This window comes from Aptenodytes forsteri, unplaced genomic scaffold (genome assembly GCF_000699145.1).
Source record: "Aptenodytes forsteri isolate BGI_AS27 unplaced genomic scaffold, ASM69914v1 Scaffold66, whole genome shotgun sequence".
In the NCBI taxonomy this organism is placed as follows: domain Eukaryota; kingdom Metazoa; phylum Chordata; class Aves; order Sphenisciformes; family Spheniscidae; genus Aptenodytes; species Aptenodytes forsteri.
In genome coordinates, this window is record NW_008795131.1 from 3593143 (window position 1) to 3614910 (window position 21768).

The 21768-nt window shown below is 35.9% G+C and overlaps 1 protein-coding gene across 1 annotated transcript in view; it reads left to right on the top strand.

Annotated features, from left to right (window-relative positions):
• The window catches only part of USP32 (ubiquitin specific peptidase 32), a 65443-nt gene that overhangs the window by 19894 nt on the left and 23781 nt on the right, over positions 1–21768 (top strand). Inside the window, exons 6-15 of the mRNA XM_019471780.1 lie at positions 9894–10025; positions 11559–11666; positions 12443–12558; positions 12959–13021; positions 14890–14973; positions 17795–17856; positions 17977–18079; positions 19875–20090; positions 20510–20577; positions 21214–21364. Coding sequence (XP_019327325.1) covers positions 9894–10025; positions 11559–11666; positions 12443–12558; positions 12959–13021; positions 14890–14973; positions 17795–17856; positions 17977–18079; positions 19875–20090; positions 20510–20577; positions 21214–21364 — 1103 coding nt within the window. The remainder of the gene's footprint in view (positions 1–9893; positions 10026–11558; positions 11667–12442; positions 12559–12958; positions 13022–14889; positions 14974–17794; positions 17857–17976; positions 18080–19874; positions 20091–20509; positions 20578–21213; positions 21365–21768) is intronic.

The window sequence follows — 21768 nt, forward strand, 5'->3', positions numbered from 1 at the left end:
AGCCCCACACTAGCTACTGTGATGAAAATTAACTCTACCCCAGCCAAAACCAGCACAAAAGCTTTACCCCAGGCCTTTGGATGTTACCTCAGAGCTTACTTTGATTTTTTTTTTCATGCTTTGAAATTGAAACTTTCTGAACAATTTTTACTATGCTTTTTGCAGAAAGTTTATTTATACTGAAACTAAGGTTTATAATAAAAAAAAGAGCTATTGTTTTAATAGATTTTATTTAATTTTTAATGATGTTCTCACTTCTGTTTTGGTATACCTGTCGGTGTTACCATCTGCAGCCAGGCCCTCAACTGTATTCCCAGCTATTTCAGATGTGCAAAATAAATGATTCAAGAAATAAATGGTCTACTTTAGCCAACCCACACCTACGTTCTTGTATCAAAAAGAAAGCTTTCCTTTCTTCAGCTTATTTGCAAAGAGATTTTTTTCGTTTTTAAACAAAAAATTAGAGAAATTAAGGCTGAAGTGCTATAATTATAAACAAAATTAAGGAGACTGGATGAGAAGCATATTAGAAAAAAAAGAATGGGGACAAAATTTGTTCCAATTATTGGAAAAAATTTGTTCAGGTGATTCCATGTTATAGTTGTTTCTACTGTAGTATTTACTTTTTTTTTCTTTTCATTTTGTAGAGAGACTATTTTCATCTTCTCATCTCAAATTTTTCAGCTTTTGGCTTAACAGATTCCCAGTTACTTAATCAGTCTCTAGCAAATCAAATTGCCTCAAGTACCTCAGTTTACATTTGAGCCTTTTTGATTGCAAGGACCTATCAACTAATCACGGTGTCTATGCTACCATTTCAGCCCTATAATCCTTTCCTGAGCATGCCTTCTGCAGGAGCGTAGTCTGTTTTCCATTTAATGACTGTTGTCCCCTCTAACTAACCTCTTTGACATCTTCAACTGTACGGTCTCAAATCTTGCTTAATTGCTATTACGTATACTGACTCCTTCATGAAGCAACTGTCTTGCGCTCTGCTTAGATTTGCATAGTAGACTCAGTGATCCCACCTCAGCATAGCCATCATCTTTGTTGAAATTTCAGTCTTAAAATCAGCTCACTCTGCCTCTTAGAAAGGTGTATCTTGTAATTTCTTATGTTTTAAGGTTAGAAGTTCAAGTAATATTTCTGTATTTGGTTTTATGCTCTGTGTGATCAAATTGGTTTATAATAATTTCATAACACTCCTGTGTATTGCGGCATCTGATACTGTAAACCCAATTACAGAAGGAAGTGTTTAGTCTTCTTTCTTTTCTAGGAAACATGCATGCGTGGTTGCTCTTTTACGTGTGCTAGTTTGTATGGCTACATGTTCTGTTGGAGAAGTTACCAGATTTTTTTAAGCCTTGTGAAATATGTTTGCAGAGTTTTGGGTCTCTGCTGGGTGTTTCAACACAACCTATGTTCTCAGGTGAAAAAAATTTAACTTCTGAAAAAAAAAAAACTAATTTCTTCTGCTATATATTGCATCAGACTACTGAAAAATTCAGTGTTTTCTAGTAGTTGTTGGTGGTCTCTGTTTCTTTACTGACAGCTTACTTTTGTAAGCCATTGGCTGAGTGTACCGAAGGTAGAACTGAGTGAAAAATTAAGTTTTCCATTGTTAGGGTTAAAAAGCTGAAATAAAATATTTGGGAGTGTTTGAAGTGATTATTGAATCGTCAAGTACATGTCAGATCTGGGATCAAGCTTTTCATTGTATTCCAGAAAACTGTAGCTTACATGTATTTTTTGAATCAGTAAAATGTGTCAGACTGCATACTGTCCACAGGCTCAGGAATCAGTAAAACATGTCAGACTGCATACTGTCCACAGGCTCAGCATACTTAACCAGATTTGGAAAGCTCATATGACAGTTATGTTTGGACCTCTAGATAAAGTTAAACTTTACTGTATTTTTGTTATCTTCCAGTTAAATGTTGTCATAAGAAAAAACAATGTAGTTGTGCTGTATAATGATGTCTGCAGCCTGGTCTCTTTCAAATGACAGATGTGGAAAACTGACAGAAACTTAAGATAGTAGGAAGATGAACTGGTGAACTAACCTGCTGGTGAGCTAACCAGCCTCCCCCAGGTCTGGACAAATACTTTCTTTATAATGTGTCCGATGATTTCCCTTGTGATTTGAGACAGTGTAGGAATCTCATACAACAGATGCAAAAGTAAGGAAAATAGAAGTGCTTGAGCACTCGGAAGTAATTGCAGTAAAGTATGAGTACTTGGGGCCTTGCTGTTTTGTTTTTTAAGTTTTTAATAATTGCAGTCTAATCAGGACAATAAAAAGAATAAGAAATTTAGTACGGAAGTACTCTAAACACAGCTGAATGTGTAAAACAGTAAAAGCTGTTACGACGGTTCCTTTTCTCTAAATGAAGGCTTGTTTTTAATACTTTTACCTAGGATAATGGTTGCCTTTTGGGAGAACAAGTAACAGTGTTTAGTAAACCTAGCCAAAAACTGTTAGCAGAATACAGTGAAAGAGTGAAAGGTTTTAAAATTTCTTTTGCTGTAAAATGAAGACTAATTTGTGAAACTTGCTAGTGCAGTTACGAATTTCTCACCTGGCTGCTGGACTCCGGCTGAGTTGCAGCGCGCCCTCTCCTGGCTCAAGCTTCAGACCCTCCTACCAAGCCTTACCTACTCTCACAGTGTGCTTCCCATGAAACATCTTGAATAATATGTCAGAGACATGAAAAATTGCAGTGGTAAAAATAGTGAAAGTTATTAACATTGATTTAGAAACAGACAGCGAACATTTTATTGCAAAGCATCAGTGACTCCATTTAATTTGCTTAATGAGCCAAGCTATCAGGGAAACAAAGGTATTCTAATTTTTCATTTGTAAGTAACATTTATATTGGTATGCAGGTGACTTTAGTTATATTTCTCAACGCATAATTAGAAATTAAATTTTAAAGTTACGGGAAGTTGCACACACTTGCTACTTTTAATCAAATTTTGTTCCATTTCACTTGAAATCATAAATACAAAGCCTTTCATTTGAAAGCTACCAAAATAACTTAAGTTTCTCTTGGACCTTTGCTCCCAAAAACCAGTTTCAGGGATATGAGTCTCTCCTACACGGAGTACTGACCAACTAGCACTAGTTTGGATTTTCTCAGTTTCGTAGTATGATTGAGTACCTTTCGATATTTTTTTTTTTTAATTATTTTTTTTAAAACCATATTGCGTTATCATGTTGCATAGCACTGTAGTGGAGCATGTAAATCAACGATAAATCCTGTCAGGGACTACTACTAACACTAAAATTCTCTATAGGGGAATATTCCCCCAAATCATTATACATCCTTAATAATTACAAATTAAACACCTAATCTTCTCTGGTATTCTAAGTCTAAATGCAGTAATTCAATAATACAACAATTCTCAGCCACTGGAGGATGTCATTTTGTTGCCTACCCTGGCTGCTTTGCACTCTTGTAAGTATCAGAGTGGAACTGACTCCACCCTACCTGCAAAGTACAGCTTTCTGTGGCTTAGTTTGGCAGACAGACGTACAGGAACGTGAGACACATGGAGGGGTCTCCTGCCCCACCAGGTGCAGACCCTGGGGGTCACTCTGTCATTCCTTTTATAAGATACTGAGGCTTATTGTTTTTTTTATTTTATTTTATTTATTTATTTATTTTTCTCCAGTTGGGGAAAATTATTCCAGTACATCATCTACATATATTTGTAGGCAGTTTATGTCTTAGTTTTCTGTCAGCATTGTCCTTGGTTTCAGATGGTCTCTGCTCTCCTTCCTTTTAACCATTCCGTATAAATGCAAGTGACTGTTACGTTTCTTCTTGACCTTTTTGTCAAAGTAAACTGAGCTCAGTTCAGGTTTGTGTCATACCAGGTGCCTCCATCCCCTGTTCCATCTCAGACTTGGGTGATACATTGCTGTCACACTGACTCCAGGTGAGGCCTCATTAGTTTCCTTTATTTGGCTGGAAATATTTCTTCTTCTGCAGTATAGGTGGTGGTTGCCTTTTTTATGACTCTGTTGTTTTGGTGTGTCTCACTGTCATGTGGTGGGCTTAGATACTCAGGTTTTCAGTGCTTTTCCATGGGGAGAACACTCCCATTTATCAGAGGGGTTACTGGTTTCAAACTGACAGACCATGTAATTTGTACTTCTTTGTTATCTGGTTCTTGTGTCACTGAGTTCTTTTTAAATACCATCCTAATTCTCCTTTGAATTGAAGAGACTCTTTTCTGTCATCAGAAAAGTTCATCAAAATGCTCCTGCTTTTTATGAACAGCTCTTACGTACTGAGATGCAGTAAGCAGTGTGTAATCAGTATAATAATTGTATTTTAGAACATACAGTTATGGCTAATTTAACATAATAAATGAGAGAAGCCCTGGCTAACCAGACAGCATGGTTGAAAAGGAAGAGTGAGTTTTTGAAACAGTATAAAATTGAAACTGAATGTTGTGGAAGTAACCTCTTCTGTCAGGGATGGGTTTAGAAACCTGTAGGGCTTTATGGTAAGATGAAGATGTGAGTCTGTAAAAGAAAAGTGAAATGAAGTGATCGCTTCACTCTGCTCACATTAAAAGGCTGTCTGGATGTTAAATACATGTCCTGTAGCTTGCCCACTTCAGCTGTGGTACTCACTCTTGAAACACCATCTCTTAATGATGTATGGAGGGCCACTAGAAGACAGTTCTGAAGATTTTGGATTTATTAAAGGTGCCTTTAAGAGCATATTTCATCCTGTCCTATTTTCTTCCGAGTGTGTGAACACTTGTGCTTTGAGAGGAACTGTAGTGTTTAATACCTCTTCTGTATCGGTTCCCATCCTAAGGCAGTGATACACTGTGTTCTGCTAAATAAATGCCTGGAGAGTCGCATCTGACACACCTAAGGATCTTGGTTCAAGTTATAATGTTCCCTTCTCTCTCTGTCCATTTTTCAATTAGGGAAGAAAAAAAAAAAAGAAGAAAGTATTCCAGCAGACTAGTCCAATAAGAAAAAGCCTCAGTGTCGCTTAATCTGCATCTTGCCACTTTGTTATCCTCTTAGTTCCCGGGCTATTTTATGTCTTGCGAAGCAGCTCTCTGTGCCCAGGTCCCAGAGTCTTCTGTGTCTTAATTTGAAAGTGACAAACAAGTGTGTTTGGTCAGAAATACTGTTTGGCGTTCAGTCATTCAGTCTCTGGTTCTGACTCGGCCGTTGTGCAATGAAGAGCGTGCTCTGTGGCAGGGGACTGGGTTTTGCGTGGAGGATATCGTGGTAAACAGTAAAACAAATCAAGTTTCAGTTAAGATGTTGGGAATATGGTATGCTTCTACTGCTGTGAACCAGAGAGGATTGTACCAATAGGTGGGTAAAAATTAAAGTTTTAAAATATATTGAAATACTTAATTAATTCTGGTCGTATAAAGGTTTGTAATAAATAGTGCCTGAAATGAAAACATGTTTTTAAATTTTTTTCTAAGACAGAAGATTATTCGTGGCTTCTACCTATGTAGTATTTAAGAAGGGCATACATTTCATGGAAGTGGCATTAAAATGAAGGATGCTTTTTTTTAGTGTTTATCACTGTCACGCAACCTGACTGTCAATCACAGGGTGGCAGCTGGTTTTAAATTAACTCATTTTTAGTAGATTTACAGTTTCTCAGATGCGTATTTTTGCTGAAAATGTTTACCTGTTCTTCCTTTACAATATGAAGACTGTAGCTTGAGGTGTACTTGACATTACCATTCCTCTGATGATACTTGTCCCATTCTTAGAGAATTGAGCTAAGAAACACTATTCATAATTTTACAGATCTGAAAGCTTTTCATATTTTTAATGGACAAGTGACGAGGGAGACATAAAATAGCATATGGTAGTAAACTGGTAGTGTATGGTTAAATTTCACAGGTGCATAACATTTCCGTGTCAGCTCAAATAATCGTATCGTGTTTAATTGACAAAAGTGAATACTTACTTGGCCTAGAAAGCCAGTCTGTTCTGGTGTTTTGGAATATATTGTATATATAAGATACATTTTTAAAAATATTTGTAAGTTATTTAAAATTTGAACTACCGAATGAAAGCCCAGTTCACGCTTCTTGATGTGATTTGAACAGGCATTAGGAAAAAAATTTTATACTTTGAAAAGGTAGAATCCTTCGTCTATATAAAACTTCTTTAGAATATGGCATTTTTTTCAGACACATTAGTATGTTTGGATAATAAGTGCAGTCTGCTTTTATCATGCTTCATTTAAACTTCAATAACAAATACGATTATATGTATATCATAAATTGCGAGAGATTTCTTTTAGTTTACATTTATGGAGGAATAGATGGTGCACTACATATCCTGAGACTGATTTACAAGATCATGTGCAAAAAATCACTCTGGGGAAATCAAATTATGTAACAGCTGGCTTTTCAACTGCAGAGTTGAACTTTCCCGTGTGCTGTAATCCAATTAATCTTTCTTTATTTTATGTAAGTGAAACTATTGCTACAATTCATTGTTACTCTGAATGAAAAATATTCTTTTGTCACATTTTTACTTGTATTCAACCTAAGTTGTGTAAGTCTAATCAGTACAAAGAATGTTATTTACTACTTTGTCACTTTTACTTTCTAAAATGTTTGGCTCTTCTGTGGAAAGTCAATACACTGGACCTGCCTTGGCTATCATATCAGTGTAGCTCTTACGCTAATACTTATCAGCTATTCTTTTGAAAATGATTAATTGAAAATTCTTTGTCTTTTAAATGACCGTGTAATTTCAACCACTGCTTGACAGAAATGCAGATAAGGTGCTTTCTGATAACCTTTCTTTTCTGACATTAAAATAATAAAGCAATAAAGTTAGCACTGTAGAAACTATCTGTGAAGTACAATTTAAAAAATGGAGCACTACTAGCTTCTACTGTAGATATTGGAGAATGTTTTATTTTGCCAGAGAACCTATCTTTCAGTTCTTAATTACTAAAGATAAATAAGCCACCTGCCAGTGAAAGCGGGTTTCTGCAGATTTACTCTTCAGTAAAAGACAATGTAAGCTTCCTTTATGTTTTTTGAATGTTCTTAGTGTTGCATCATTTTGAGAATGAAGTGCAGCTAGCACATTTGTTATTCTTCCTAGTCGCAAAGGTAGATTAAAAGGAAACAAAGTGATTTACATGCTCATGCTCAAGAGAGTTAGCATAATGTTTTTGTATTTGCTAATGAGAGCAATAATGTGTATGTGCCATTCTTCTAAATGATAGTACAAACTTGCCCTTTATGTGCAGTTGTTTAGGTAGTAGAATAGTACTGTGATTCTCTTTGTCTACTTAAGGTTCTGTCTCATAAAGTGGCTTTTACCTTTCATTTGTTGTTTTACTTTTTGTTTATTTCTGTTCTTGAAACTCCATGAATATACTTTTTCTTGTATTTCCTGCAGAATACTGGTACTCTAGTCCTAATGTCATGTCTTGCGAGCTCTTTCTTATCAGTACTGTAGCACCCCAATACCTGTTGGTACCTTGAGGCAACAAGATTGAGGGAAAGTGTATTTTATTTGGCAGATTTTTTCTCATCTGTTGATAAGCTGACCATTGTGGGGCAGGTATGTCGTTAAATCATCAAGACATCCCTGTATTTCTTGGAACATACCAGATGCAGTTTTACATCACTTAACTGTTCTGCTTAGGATCATGAAGCTGCTTACATCTGTGGCAGTCCTAAGCACCTATGATATTTCTATATGCTGATCTTCAAAGAAATAACTGCTTTATTTCTTTCTTGATTTCTAGTAGAATAACATTCCTTTATATGTTTAGGTTACTGCTTCCTTATGTATTGGGGACAGCCTTTTTAGTAGGGCCTGTAGTGATAGGACAAGGGGTAGTGGTTTTAAACTAAAAGAGGGTAGATTCAGACTAGATGTAAGGAAGAAACTTTTTACGCTGAGGGTGGTGAGACACTGGCACAGGTTGCCCAGAGAGGTGGTGGATGCTCCATTCCTGGAAACATTCAAGGCCAGGTTGGACGGGGCTCTGAGCAACCTGATCTAGTTGAAGATGTCCCTGCCCACGGCAGGGGGGGTGGACAAGATGACCTTTAGAGGTCCCTTCCAACCCAAATGATTCTGTGAATACAACACAATCAGGAGCCAGGAGATGGTAAGCCAGATAAGGGAATTGATCCATCTAGGAAGGAGGGGGAGGGGAGAAAGGAAATCCGTTTAGTTTTTCTTCTGGATCAGTTCTCTTATCTCAATTACTAAGCAAATGCACAATAGCTGATAATGATGCAAGTGAGGATGCTGCAGCACGTGCCTGGGGTTAAGGGGGAAGGTAAACTGTCTCTGTTCAGCCTGAAGTTGTGTTAGCTTAATGTGACCCTAGAACTGCAGCTTTGGTGTGGGTGTTCTGCATGCTCTTATATGGTCTGTCTAGTGATTGTACTGAATGTACGGAGGAAAAGGAGGACATGTTTTCTCAGATGTTACTTTTCTAGTTAGACTGCCTAAAAATATTTTACAGGAAGATGCAAACCCCTTCCACTCCTCCAACTCTCCTTCAGATATTAATCTTTTGTCAGAATTTTTCCAAACTTTCTGCTGATGAGGGTAAGGTATTGTGTAGTTTTTGATGCATTATATGATGTGCCTGCTAGGTAGTTACAACTAGTTCATGCTTACTATAGCTTACCTAAGTTACTACTCTGATTAAATTACTACTCCTAATGACAGAAATAGGAAAAGAAATCAATAAAATTTCAATTTGATAAACAACTTTTTTTGCGTCTCTTCTGTTCTTAAGCCTTACAGGATTATTATTGTTTTTGTGGACTAAACCAGGCCAAATAGCTCAAGTTAAACCTATTAGAAAGCTGGCGTGGATTTAAGACTCAGAACCATCTGGGAATGGGATCACACGCAGTGGTTCTTAATATAGACAGCTTTGTCATTTCATATCTATTTGAGAACCAATTAATTTGCACTGACCTAAAGCAGCATTGTGACACACTTGGATATGTAAAAAGGCTAAAAGTATTGTTGAGCAGAAACTTAATATTTTTATATATATATATTTAATTTCAAAGATAAAACGTAAGGAGACCGGCATTTGTATATAATGTTTTGAAAGAAAACAAAAGTTCTTCCTCTGGCTATTTTTATTCACCTTTGCCCAGCACCTTGTTTTACTCATGGTTGGTTTTGGGGTTTTGTTTTTTTCCCCTTCTTCGAATTAGCTTGTAAGTTCCTCCGTATAAAGTGTCTTCTAGGCATGTATAATCACTCCCCAATGGGTTTCTAAGTGCATCTATGGTATAAATAATAAAGTGAAACAAACTATTTTATATTTTGAAAAAAGGAATTTTTCAAGAGCAGCCAAGTACTAATTTTTTTTTTTTCCGTAAGAGTTCTGGGATTTTTTTTTTTAAATGCTACTTCGCATCCTTTTAGAGGATTTAAATAGTGGATACCTTGGGAAAATAAGATATTGCACATAAATCTACCTGTTCAATTCACCAAGAAGAAATATGTGAAAATGAAGAGACTGCTGCAGCCTTTAGCAGTGGGAAAAGTTTATTTCTGTATTTCTAAACACTTGTGATGATGTGTTATTGATGTTGAACTCCTAGATGGTGAATAGGTAAGGTGATTCTGTAGATAAAGAAGGTAAAATTGGATCTTTATTTGTCTACTGCTCATATTTTTAATTTTTATATGCAGGAGTCAAGAAGAAAAAAGTGAACATAATTTCTCTGTGTGATGCTCGTATTTTTATATGCAGGAGTCAAGCACAAAAAAGTGAACATAATTTCTCTGTGTGACAAAATAATGCTGCATTTTTATTTGGTGCTGAATTCTAACACGGTCTAGATATTACCAAAAGTTTCTTTTATTTTTGTTGATTATACAGTGGAAGAATCCGACATCATCGATCTCGAAAAACGATACTGGCTGCTAAAAGCTCAATCAAGAACTGGACGTTTTGATTTAGAAACATTTGCCCCCTTAGTTTCCCCTCCTATTCATCCATCTCTGAGTGAAGGTATGGAACTTCGATCAAATGTGCGAGGAAGTGATGTTATTGTGGTGTTCAGAACCTGATGGTCTACTGACATACAAATTCTATGGCTTTAAAAGTGGGCCTATTTTAAAATGTATTTTAAGCTTAAATAACAGAGATGCATTCCACTGAGTTCTGAATGTTTGAAAATGAGAAAAGATGCCTGAGAAATCTGTATTTGTTTGGAAATCTGGAATGACGAAGGAAGTGGTGCTTCTATGTGTTGCATTCTTATTAGTTGTCAGGAAATATGTCAAACTTTATGTATAATTTGCCCTGTAGACTGCTTAAAATTTTTCACTGGGTTCCTTAAGATTCTGTAATGACAAAGTATACTGCTGTCCCTGAATGAGAGAAAATAGAAGACCATTTTTAAACTGTCAAATGTGAGTTTCATCTATTAAATGACAATTCAGCATGCAAGTCAGAAGTTGTATCGTGCAGTTGATGAAACGGTCTTCCCTAATAGTGTAAGTTAAGGAAGATTTTGTTCAGAAGACTTGGTCAGGAGATTTGTGTGTTGCAATGCAGACGTGTTAATAACCAAGCTGGTCTTTCAAGTTGAAGCTACTCTGATAATAACCGGAGGTTGCAATTGTCTAATTGCCATTTACTGCACAACATAAGGACATTAAGTAACATTCCACTTACATGCTAGTTTTTGTCTGCGGTCCTAGCTAGAGTGACAATTTTTTATCACCAAATGGTCAGCTTTACTGACGAGTGGCAGCAGCAAGTACAAAATGGGAAATTCATCTGCAGTGGATGCAAGCTGTTAAAACACCAGAACTTAGGTTCAATTCAATAGGGATATATCCCCACATCCTTTTGCTCCTTAAGTGTGTTTTATCTACTTAGTGATATAAATTTACACAGCTGCTGTGGGGAAACCTGAATGGTTTCTGGTCGTTCCATACGTCTTCTGTGGATAGTCCAACGGAGTCATTGTCACTAAAAAAAAAAATTTATGGGATAAAACCAAGTTATATGTGCTGAATGAATAGAACTCTTAAATCCTTTGAAGACCGGTAACTAAAACTCCTAACTCACTTAGGGCCAAATCTGCAATGGTATTCAGTGATTTTCATAGGAGTTTCTATCAGGTACTTTGGAAAAGCCAAAGCATTTGGCATCTGAGTACCTTTACTATTTTGGTCCTTTAGCTTTTGTGAAAATGCTTGTCCTGACCATACTGGTTTAGATGTACACTCTATAAATCAGTCATTACAAGGAAGGTGTGAAAATAAGGCTACTGTTCAGAATTCTTGATTCCCTCCCCACCCCGCCCCCGGCCCCCACTTTGTCTAGCCATACATGAGTGATCTAATTCACCTTTAAAACGGTCTTAGTAGTGCTTAATTATCTTTATTACACTTAGTAAAAATTAGTTATAATCATAAGTGTTTGTACTTCTCCTTGCAAATGTTAACCATTAACCCTTCATGCAAATGCTAAGTATGATTGTCAGCTGTTTCAGCCAGATGCTGTTACAGGAGATGCTTTTGTGGTTTGCAGGTTTGTTCAATGCTTTTGATGAAAACCGAGACAATCACATAGATTTTAAAGAAATTTCCTGTGGGCTCTCAGCATGTTGCAGGGGACCCTTGGCAGAAAGGCAGAAGTGTAAGTATGCAAAATGTTAACTGTTAATTTTAGAGAAGTTTTTCAGTTTGAGCAATGAAGTTTAGTTGTTTCCACCTTTTTAGAAATTTTTTCCACTGAACGTGAGTCTGTGAAAGGTGACAGACTTTAGAAGTTAAAAAACTAAAGGAATTTTAAATATCAAGGTTTCCTTTTATGAAGGATGATTAAACCTAATTCTGTATATTTTAGAACTTACCCAAAGCTTTCTGTAAATTACAAACCTGTTGGGGAAAAAAAATATATTTCAGAAGTTATTTTGCAGTGTTCTGCATTATGATGCAGAAGTGTGTATCTCAATATAGAAAGGGCAAACACTTATCTATTCATTAGATATAATATAAAACAAATGTCCTGTTTGGTTGTCTTGTGGTAAATAGCATGTTCTGGCTTTTTTACTGTCCAGTTTTCAGCTGGCTCCCTGCAAGGTTCTTGTGTTTTGAAATACCTTTGTTCCATACTTCTCCAAAGCCATACTGCTGCAACTGAAAAGCTATCATTCACTGGAAATTTCTGGATGCACATATGTTCCCTGCTATGTCACATCAGAAAACACAGCACAGAATTGCAGGAATCTAGATTTCAGTTTATTAAACACAGCTGCTCCCTTTCCTCACTACCACACATGCATCCTGCCTCATCAAAACTGTCAGCACTAAATCATGTTCTTGTGACTCTGCAGACTTACATTCTGCAAGAAAAAAAAAAATAGTTGTTGAGTAGTTCTAACATAGAAAAGTAATTTCCTTTTTTCTCAGTTTGCTTCAAGGTTTTTGACATTGACCGGGATGGTGTGTTGTCTCGCACTGAACTTAAAGAAATGGTGGTTGCACTTTTAGAGGTCTGGAAAGATAACCGTACTGATAAAATACCTGTAAGTTATATTTGTTCTTTTATTCATTTGCTTCTGTTTCTTAAAGTCATCCTTCAAAAGTAGGAATGTGAATGTTGTTTGAACATGGTTTCAGTGAAATACCGGCTTCCTTGAACTACCTTAGCTGAGGAGTATTGATAACTGGATGTAACTTACCTTGCACAACTTTGAACTGCCATTAACCAAAGCAGAATGACTTGACTATAATGTATGCTGTTTCATATAAAGAAACCTTAGGTACAAAAGTACAACTGTCTGGAAGCACTCAGTTGTGAATTACATAGAGGTATCATCAACATTTCTTATATTTCTTACAGTTATATTTTTATTCTGAACACATGCAGTTCCAGAGAGCGCTGTGAGAATTTAATGCCGTTTTCTAATCCTTTTGTTTGTTAAGGAATTGGACATGGATTTGTCTGAAATTGTAGAAGATATTTTGAATATGCATGATACCACAAAGGTAGGAATTTGCTGTTCTTTCCTTGTCATTTTTATACTCTAGTATCTTCAGTTGATTTATAAGAAAGTTAAATCTTGTGCTTTCTTTAAAGCAGAGATGTGTCAATAAAAGAATCTCTTTCAAGAAATGTCAATTTTCCATTAAAATTTTCCACGTTGTTCTGTGAGAGAAAGAACATGTTTGAATTTTATAAGCCTTTTTTATATATGAAACTAAACCAAAAATACATAACCAGATGAAATTAATTTGAAGCATATACTGTTTGCAAGGCTTTGCTGTGTATAATTAATACCAGTTTTAAATCTGATGCTTGACTTTTGTTCTGGAGAAACTGTTCTTTTGTTTCATGTTAAAAATGATCTTATGAAAAAAGGGGGAGTGCATTAGTGTATCTTCTATTTTATGCTATGTAAAGACACATTATCTTCCTATGCTGGAATAGAACTGTATTAATTCAGTAACTTATGCATTATCATTATCAAACTACTTTGCAATAATATTATATACAACCAGTGAACTATATATGACGATATTGTTTCAGAGCTAAGTATCTGTGAAACTATGGAGGCATCTGTCATGACTGTCGTGACACACAGCAAGAAGTCTTAGTAGTTTATATTGTGCTTTATGGTTAGCCGTGTGTAAATCTTTAATTATGTTCCTGCTTTTTCGAGATAGGCGCTATCATCTGCAAGCCATATAGGGGAAGTTGTTTCCATTATTTCATCCTTTGCTTCACTATAGGGAGAGTGTCTGGAAACTATAAATAATTTAAGAAAAACTATAAAGAATGTCTGGAAATGCTTAGTTACTTGTTTGAATAGTTGTCTTGCCTGCTTGTACTCCCAAGAAAGTGGTGGGCAAATATTTTATTGTAATTCTTTCATTACCAAAGCAGTAGAAAATATGGCTCCAGTGATCCCTTTCTTTCATCCTTTGAGGTTTTTATTGTTTGCTTTTTTAAAAAGGGTAGTTTATAAGCAAGCGTATAGCAGTCTTGTTCCTACAAAAAAAGTTAAAAAAGTTGACTAAGTCTTCAGAATATCTTTCATAGTTGCATCATGAATGTAGTGCTGGGAAGAGCTGATGGTGCAGTAATTACATAAATTACTTAACCTCTTTTCACATGTTAGCTTTGACCTGTGTGAACTCTGGAGAAAATGGTCTGTAAGAAGAAGCGGAGTAACTGCACTGCTGTAAAAATGACTGAGTTATATTACAATGGAAAAAATTCAGATTGATCCTATCACTGAATTGTTGAAAATCAGGAGGTCCTCTGACATTGCTCAGTGTTATGCTACTGTAACTTTGCAAGTGATTAAGAATTAATAGGACTTGTGTTGTAAGGTAAGATCATAAGGACTTGATGATCCAAGATAGTTTTTCCCAACCCGCAGAGGAAGATGGTGGGTTTCTGAATGGATGCAAGTATCTTTATGTGCAGAGCTCATTTGGATGATCAAAGTCTTAGATTGTCTTAGTTTTGTTTTGTTTCCTACGCAGTGATTGCCCTGAGCAGTCACATACTGCATCTGCTGGTTTCATGGTTTGAGACTATGACCACTGCAGTTGACATGAATACTAAATCTGAATGATGGAGAGCAGGAGCAAAGGTTACATGCTGTGCATAGTTCATCCTCTGTAGTCTCAAAGCTTTTTCGTTCTCTAGGTTGCATATGTTATGCTAAAACTGGATTTTTCTTCTTTCATTGGACCAAATTTTATTATCAGAGTGGTAGATTCTAATTTTTATCAAATCACTGGCTTTGTCATGCCTTGTATGATACATTTAATGAGCATTTTAATAGAAATAGGTTAATGGTTTGATGTTTTTTCCTTCCCCTTTCCTTCTCCTCCCTTTAACTAAGCTCGGACACCTCACTCTGGAGGACTACCAGATATGGAGTGTAAAGAGTGCACTTGCCAATGAATTTTTAAACCTACTTTTTCAGGTATGTTTAGAGGAAGTTTAAACTTGAAAATTATGGTAATTAAGTCATGAGCTTTTTGCGTGGCCACAAAGTGCAGCATCAGCATTTGTGTCACCGTGCTTACAGTGTTGTCTATTGCAATAAGTTACGTGTTTTTGCAATTGTGCATTACCTTGACGAAATGATTCTCTATTTGATTATTATTCTTTCCAGTGTATGGAGATGCCTAAAGCATAATTTGCTAAAGTGAACGTAGTGTACTGTTTATAAAATGAAAAGAAATTTCAAGTGTATCAGCAGTTATATTTTCCATTAGAGAAAGGCTGTGTTCTTAAACAGTTGTTCTTGCAAATCTTTGCCAAGAAAGTGACACAGGAAATGAGAAAAGGTACTGCTAACTCCTTACAACCACTTTCCCTTTACACTTTCTGTTAAGGCTGTCTAAGGAACCTTTCATTGGTTTCTTTAATGGAGCAGTCCTTGAAAGCTGTGATATCATATCACTGTTGTGTTGCAGAAGCTGAGGATTAAGTGTGTACTGAATTTGTTTTTAATTGAGCTTGAATTGGATTTTTATAAATCCTTAAAACAGTCATATTTTAGTGCTGACTTACTTTGTGCAGAAAATAACCCCCTAAGAGTATTTTCATTCACTGCAGTTTGTTCCTTACCTGTTTTCTGTAGAGGTTGATACTTTGAATTTAAATAATAATAATCCTAATGGAGCCTTGAAGATTTACCCTAATTTAGTATTCACCTCCAGCCCCGTATGACAGTCTCAGTTCTTCCAGGGAGGGCCAGGGGGAACCAGTGGACTCCATTCTCATCTTACGAGTGAAGCTTAATCAGTTACACGGTCAGATTGTAGCAGAGAAATATTTCATCAGAAAGAAGCGGTGTGGGTTTAAAAAAAACAAATAATTATTGTGAGAGGCTACCTGAATAGCATACTACTGATTCTCCTGTTTATGACCCTAGACTACTTTATAAATTGCATTTTGAACTATACTTTTCCAAGAACTTAATGGGGACTGAGTGAGCGTATCCTGAGGCCATCAGCTACACCACAGCTGAAAAGAATAAAATCAGAAAGTTCTGCAAATTCTTTTTATCTCTAATTGCTTCAGGTTTTGCTTACATCACAACCTTCTCAAGAACGGCTGACTTTATTTTTGGACTGTATGGGGTCAAATATCCTATCATAGCTTAGTATTGATTAAATAACAAATATTTATGCAGTATTGAGGTAGAATGAATGAATGTTTAATAAATTTTTGATGATGATTACACATCACAGTTGTTACACTTTGCTTGTTGGAGGTCTCATTTACAATTTTTTTTTCTCCTGAGAGAGTTAGCAACTAAAACATTTTTGTTTTAGATTTTTATTTTTATTTCCTTTGAGAACTTTATCATACGAGGCACCCTCATCTCATGCTGCAGGCTCAGCAGCACACTCACACAGGACAGAGTCTGCCATTGATTTGTCTGGGCATTTATTTCGACTGTCATGAGCTTGTGTGTCTCATCTGCAGACAGAAAAGCTAAGTAGTCTGAGTGGAGCGCCTTGGAAAGCTTGACAACAAATTGGTTTGTTTGCAGCGGGGTTAGCTTATATGAAGAATCTGATACTTGCATAGTGTTACATGAGTTTAAAAAGAAACATCAGAGCCAGCTGTGTTGTGTGTGCTGGAAAATCTGTTGCTTCCCAGCAGCTAATGGCCTTTGTTTTATTCAGAATGTGCAATGGTCTCTCACACTGTAATATAAATTTAAATAAGATATCTCACCAGTCATTAGAAATCTCCAGCTGAGATGCAAATTGATAGCCTCAAAAGAGACATAAGGAAAAGACTATGAATCATGTTATGAGTAGCAACCAATTTGAAAACCGTCTCGGAGAAGAGACAGCTGACCCTCCTCCCTGCAACGGGAAACAAAGACTCCCGCAGAGTCTGCTTCCCTCCGCTCATCACTCCCTGCCACATGCCCTGTGGCTGGGGAGCTGCTGGGAGAAACCAGCCAGGGACGTCACTGCAGCCAAGGCCAGGACGGTTTTACTAGGAAGAGAGGAGTAAAATACTAGCCATCTAGGACTGCTGTCTTGTACTTGGACTAAAACCCCACCCAAATCGAGTAGCCATCTAGGGGATGGTGCCTTTTTTCTTCTGTGTTTGTTTCAAAAAAAAAAAAAAAAAAGTGTGTGTGTGCGCAAAAAAAAAAGAAGCATCAGACATTCAGAAATGTTCTACCATTTTGAGAGCATTTTCAGTGGTGACTGGTTGGTTGGACTGCTTTAAACTTCTCGGTTTCTTCATGTGCTCATTTTCCTTTCAGTCCCTTATATAACCATTTCTCCCCATTTTTCCCCTTTCCATTTTGTGGTTTGTTTGGTTTTTTTATAACCTTTGGCTTATCCTCTTCCAGCAGCTTGCATTCTCCCAATTCCTCGTTCCCTCTCTCCAGTACATATATACATATATATATACACACACACAAAACATTAAGATGTATATATGTATCTGATGCATGTCAGTTACTGTGATCATTCATAGCGTGTGCTTCAGACGTGAAAATAATGAACATGCATTTTCTGTTCACCTTAAATTGTCTTGGGGCATTTGACATTCTTGGTATTTTTGTCTTAACAGTGGGAACAGGTTGTGAATCTCATAGCTCAAAATACTTCTTTTTTTAGTGATTTGTTCAATTTTAGGTAACCTTGCTACATAATTAAAAAGAATTTTCTGAAGTCCCCTTAGAGTTGTTCTTTTCTTTCATTTACCTAATGCTTGTTCCATAGTAGTGTAGTTCTTAGGTAAGAATTCCTTTCTTTTTCCAGGTGTGTCATATAGTTTTGGGGCTACGACCTGCCACTCCAGAAGAGGAAGGACAGATTATTAGGTACATGTTTTGCTCAGAATCTTAACTGGGTTTCAGAATCACCTTTTAGTATTTTCAAAAGAAGGACTTTAATTTCCCTGTTTCAACTAATTCTTCATGTTGTTCATTCGTTATGTGCAGAGGCTGGTTAGAAAGAGAAAGCAGGTATGGCCTTCAGCCAGGGCACAACTGGTTTCTAATTGCAATGCCATGGTGGCACCAGTGGAAAGAATATGTCAAATATGTAAGTATAATAATAATGTATACTGAATAAGTGATTTCTTTGTATTTGTGAATGTGTTGATGAAAAAAGAGTGGGGAGCAAATGACTGCTTAACCAATAATGCTTGAAATTAAGCATGTTTCTTAGTGGAAAATAATTGTTTTGCTGAATCATTGTCACATGGTGAGCTTTTCACTATAATTTCATTAAACTGTCACTTCTTTCTGTGTTTTGTTTCATCATTCCTGCGTGTCAAAATACTTTTCTGAACAAAAATACACTCTCACAATAGTACTTCCCTTAAGTCTTTTGAGCCATTTGATAATAAAGCTGCCTGTTTTGGTTTTGACTTTGCTTGGGCCACAAATACACACTATGCATTTTCTGGACAAATAAAGGAGGGAGTTGGCATAATTTGATTTATAGGCAATGACAAAAAGTAGTCCAGTACCTGATGGTGATCAAAGGAGTCGTACTGTAACCTTATAGTTACAGGGTGCTCTTTAATACCCTCCAACTAAAATATTCAAGTTAAAGCATCACTATGAATTTTACAAAAGAAAGCATGTTTAATAAAATTAAATTTAATAAAATTTAATTAAGGTGGAGATAAATGTTCTTTGCAGGTTACACAACCAAGAATGTAGAGTAAGTGAAATAAACTACTTCTCAAAAGAGTTTTAGATAGTGATAAGTCGTCATAAAAGTATCTGAGTTATTTTATAAATACAAATACCTAAAAATATTTGGAAAACTGCAATGTATGCATTAACTAACCATGTAATTACAGTTGTTCTTTGTGCACAATGAATTGGACAAATGATGGCTTAAATGCCTGAAATACTAGGTAATTTGATCCTTGTCATAGTATAAGTACTCGGATGTGCACATGATTTCATACGTAATCCTTTGCATAATAGCACAATGCCATTAGTCACTCTGTCTACCTCTTGAGCAAAGAGAACACTCAGAATTTCCATGAAACTCTGTAAATGATTACTGTAATTTCAACATACTTTTTAGTCTTTTATACTTTTAGCTTTGCTGCACAGTTTTGTTATTTGACAAGATATTATGTTTAGTGATGTGATAAATAAGGGACAACATAAAACACTTTTTCCAGTGATGTTCATTGCATGGATTTTTTTATTTCCTCTCTAAGACTCAGTTAATTTCCTTTTTCTTCTGTTTCTCATTTATTGATGTTTCTTGTTGTGACTGGTGCTCTAAATTGGGTAGGATTCTTCTTACATCTTGTCTGTAGTGGACTGGCAAGTTGTGCTTTTGGGGGATGCAAATTTTTTTTCCCACCTTTATCTTGCCTAAGAACAAGCCAGATTGCCTTTGCAGTGCTGTTTCTCCAAAGGAAACAAGGGAAGTTTGTTTCAAAACAAAGTTAGGGAAGACTAAAATGTTGCAGGTTTGAGGAAAGAATGTGTTTTTTGTTCTTGTGCTTGCTTTCTCATTTAACCATATGAAATTCAACAAGGAGAAATCTTCAAATACTTACAGTCTGTAATTATAGCAGTCTAAAATGGTTGTCTTTTTATGCATCTAGATAGAGAAAATAATTCTGGTATTTCACAATTTTTATATTGTACAGAAGAGTTTATTTGATTGGTTTAATAATTTTGGCTGTTTGTTTCTGCAGACTTTTCATCAGTAGATCTAGAAAGTATTTTTTTTTTTCTATAAAGCTCAGTGTGATATGTAAAAGTGGTCACACAGCTGTGAATGTTGGTGATTGATGTGGCTGATGCTAAATGTCTTTGATGTTGGCTTAAAATTAACTTTTCTACTTGCCTACCAATTTTAGGATGCAAACCCTGTTGTGATAGAGCCTTCATCTGTCTTGAGTGGAGGTATGAATTCACTCATAGCTGCTGCAGCCAATACTTCAGAACAGGGAGAAGACAAAATGGGAGGTCTTAATTACTTCAGTGCAACAGAAGAAAAGTTTTCAGATAATATTTCTACTGCATCAGAAGCCTCAGAGACTACTAGCAGCAGTAAGCATCTTCTTTCCTTGGAGGTTTAATGTAGAACAGGTTTTGAGAAAACTAGATACTGCATGGATTCCTCCAGGCGAAAAGATAACACAGTTTAGATTGCAGAAGTGGCCTACATGTGGACATCAGTGAATTACTGGGATTTTTTAGTCTGTGGTGGATAAACAAGAAACAGTCTTGTTTAAAAAGCAATTCATCTTTTATGTTATGATTAGTTTCCAGAACTGTTTCCAAGATAGTTTTTGTCCTATCATTTATTCTCTGAGTGGATTTCCCCCCCCCCCTTCACATTAAGTTGTTTCTAGCTCATACCTAGTTCGTATTGTACTACGTCTTGCAATGAGATGACCTCAGATACTACAAAGGAGAAAGAAGCAGAAAAGAAATCAGGAAAAATTACTTACAGTTTTACAGGGCATGTGATTTAAGTGAGTTTGTGCAGATTCTAGGAGACATCTTTGTGAAAGAAGAAGAGATTTTTAGTTCAGTCAGTTCTTGTGAGAATTTGAGGTGATGTTTTTTTTCCTTATAAGACAGCTGAATGTTGCATCTGGTATTTTAAAATCTGTATCTTAAAATTGTAGCTTCAGTTTACAGTAGATAAATGACTGCGATCATTTTTGGGTTGGGGGTTGGGGAATAGAGGAAGGGCAGGAAGGGAGATGAGTTTTAGATTAAAGGTTCTTTCTTTTTTCTAACCTGAAATTTAGATTTAGTGTTCTGCATAACAAAAGGAGGTTCTATAAGAATAAAAATACTTTCTGTTTCAAGAGGAAAAAATAAAAAGAAGGCATTATTGCATATATATTCAGTTTTGTATATAAGATTTTCAAGAGTTTGATATTCAAACATCCAGACAACAAGCAAATGTCAAACACATTTGCTCATGCAAACCTTGTTAGGCTATTTTCAAACCAGCATTTGTGTAAGTATCTGCTTTGGTATTTGGATCTCATTTATCTACTTCTTTATCTTTTCTGAGAGCACTAGTACATTTGTCACTCTGTAATTTGGAAGAGTTGCATGTTTTCCTGAAGTATGAAGGATAGCAAACTTCTTCAACAGCCTTTTTTAAAAACAACGAAAAAAAGAGGATGCAACAGTTTAACTGATTTATTTATGTTATGGACTCATGAACTGAAATAGAGATGATGTATGTTTTGCTAGGCAGCATAATACTTCGGACAATAATAACCAGTGTTTCCTTGGAACCAATGGGAATACTTTACTACAGCTTAATCCTCAGAAACCAGGAGCTATTGATAACCAGCCCCTAGTAACGCAAGAACCAGTGAAGGTAAATGCATCTGAGTCATGTGAATATAGGAAAAGTATCTTTTAGCATACTTTTATCATAGCTTTTTATGTGGTTTTTTTTTTTTTTTCAGGTAGTGGCTTAATTCTAAACTAACACTGCTTTGTCATATTACAAAGTTTGGGTTTCTTTTATTTTAAGAGGAAAAAATTGTGTTCTGTTTCTGAGGCTACTATTGAGTGTTTTGTGAGAAGAAAAACATTCAAAATGCTCTTAAACAGCTTCACAAAACTTAGGAATGAAAAAGGCATTTATGAAAACACAACTTTCAGCATTAACTGTAAAATATTTTAATAATTAAACACTTTTCTTCAGTGTTTTCAATCTAAATATGAGTTTATTGCTATTGCTTAAAAACAGAAAATAGTTAATTAAATAGTAAAACA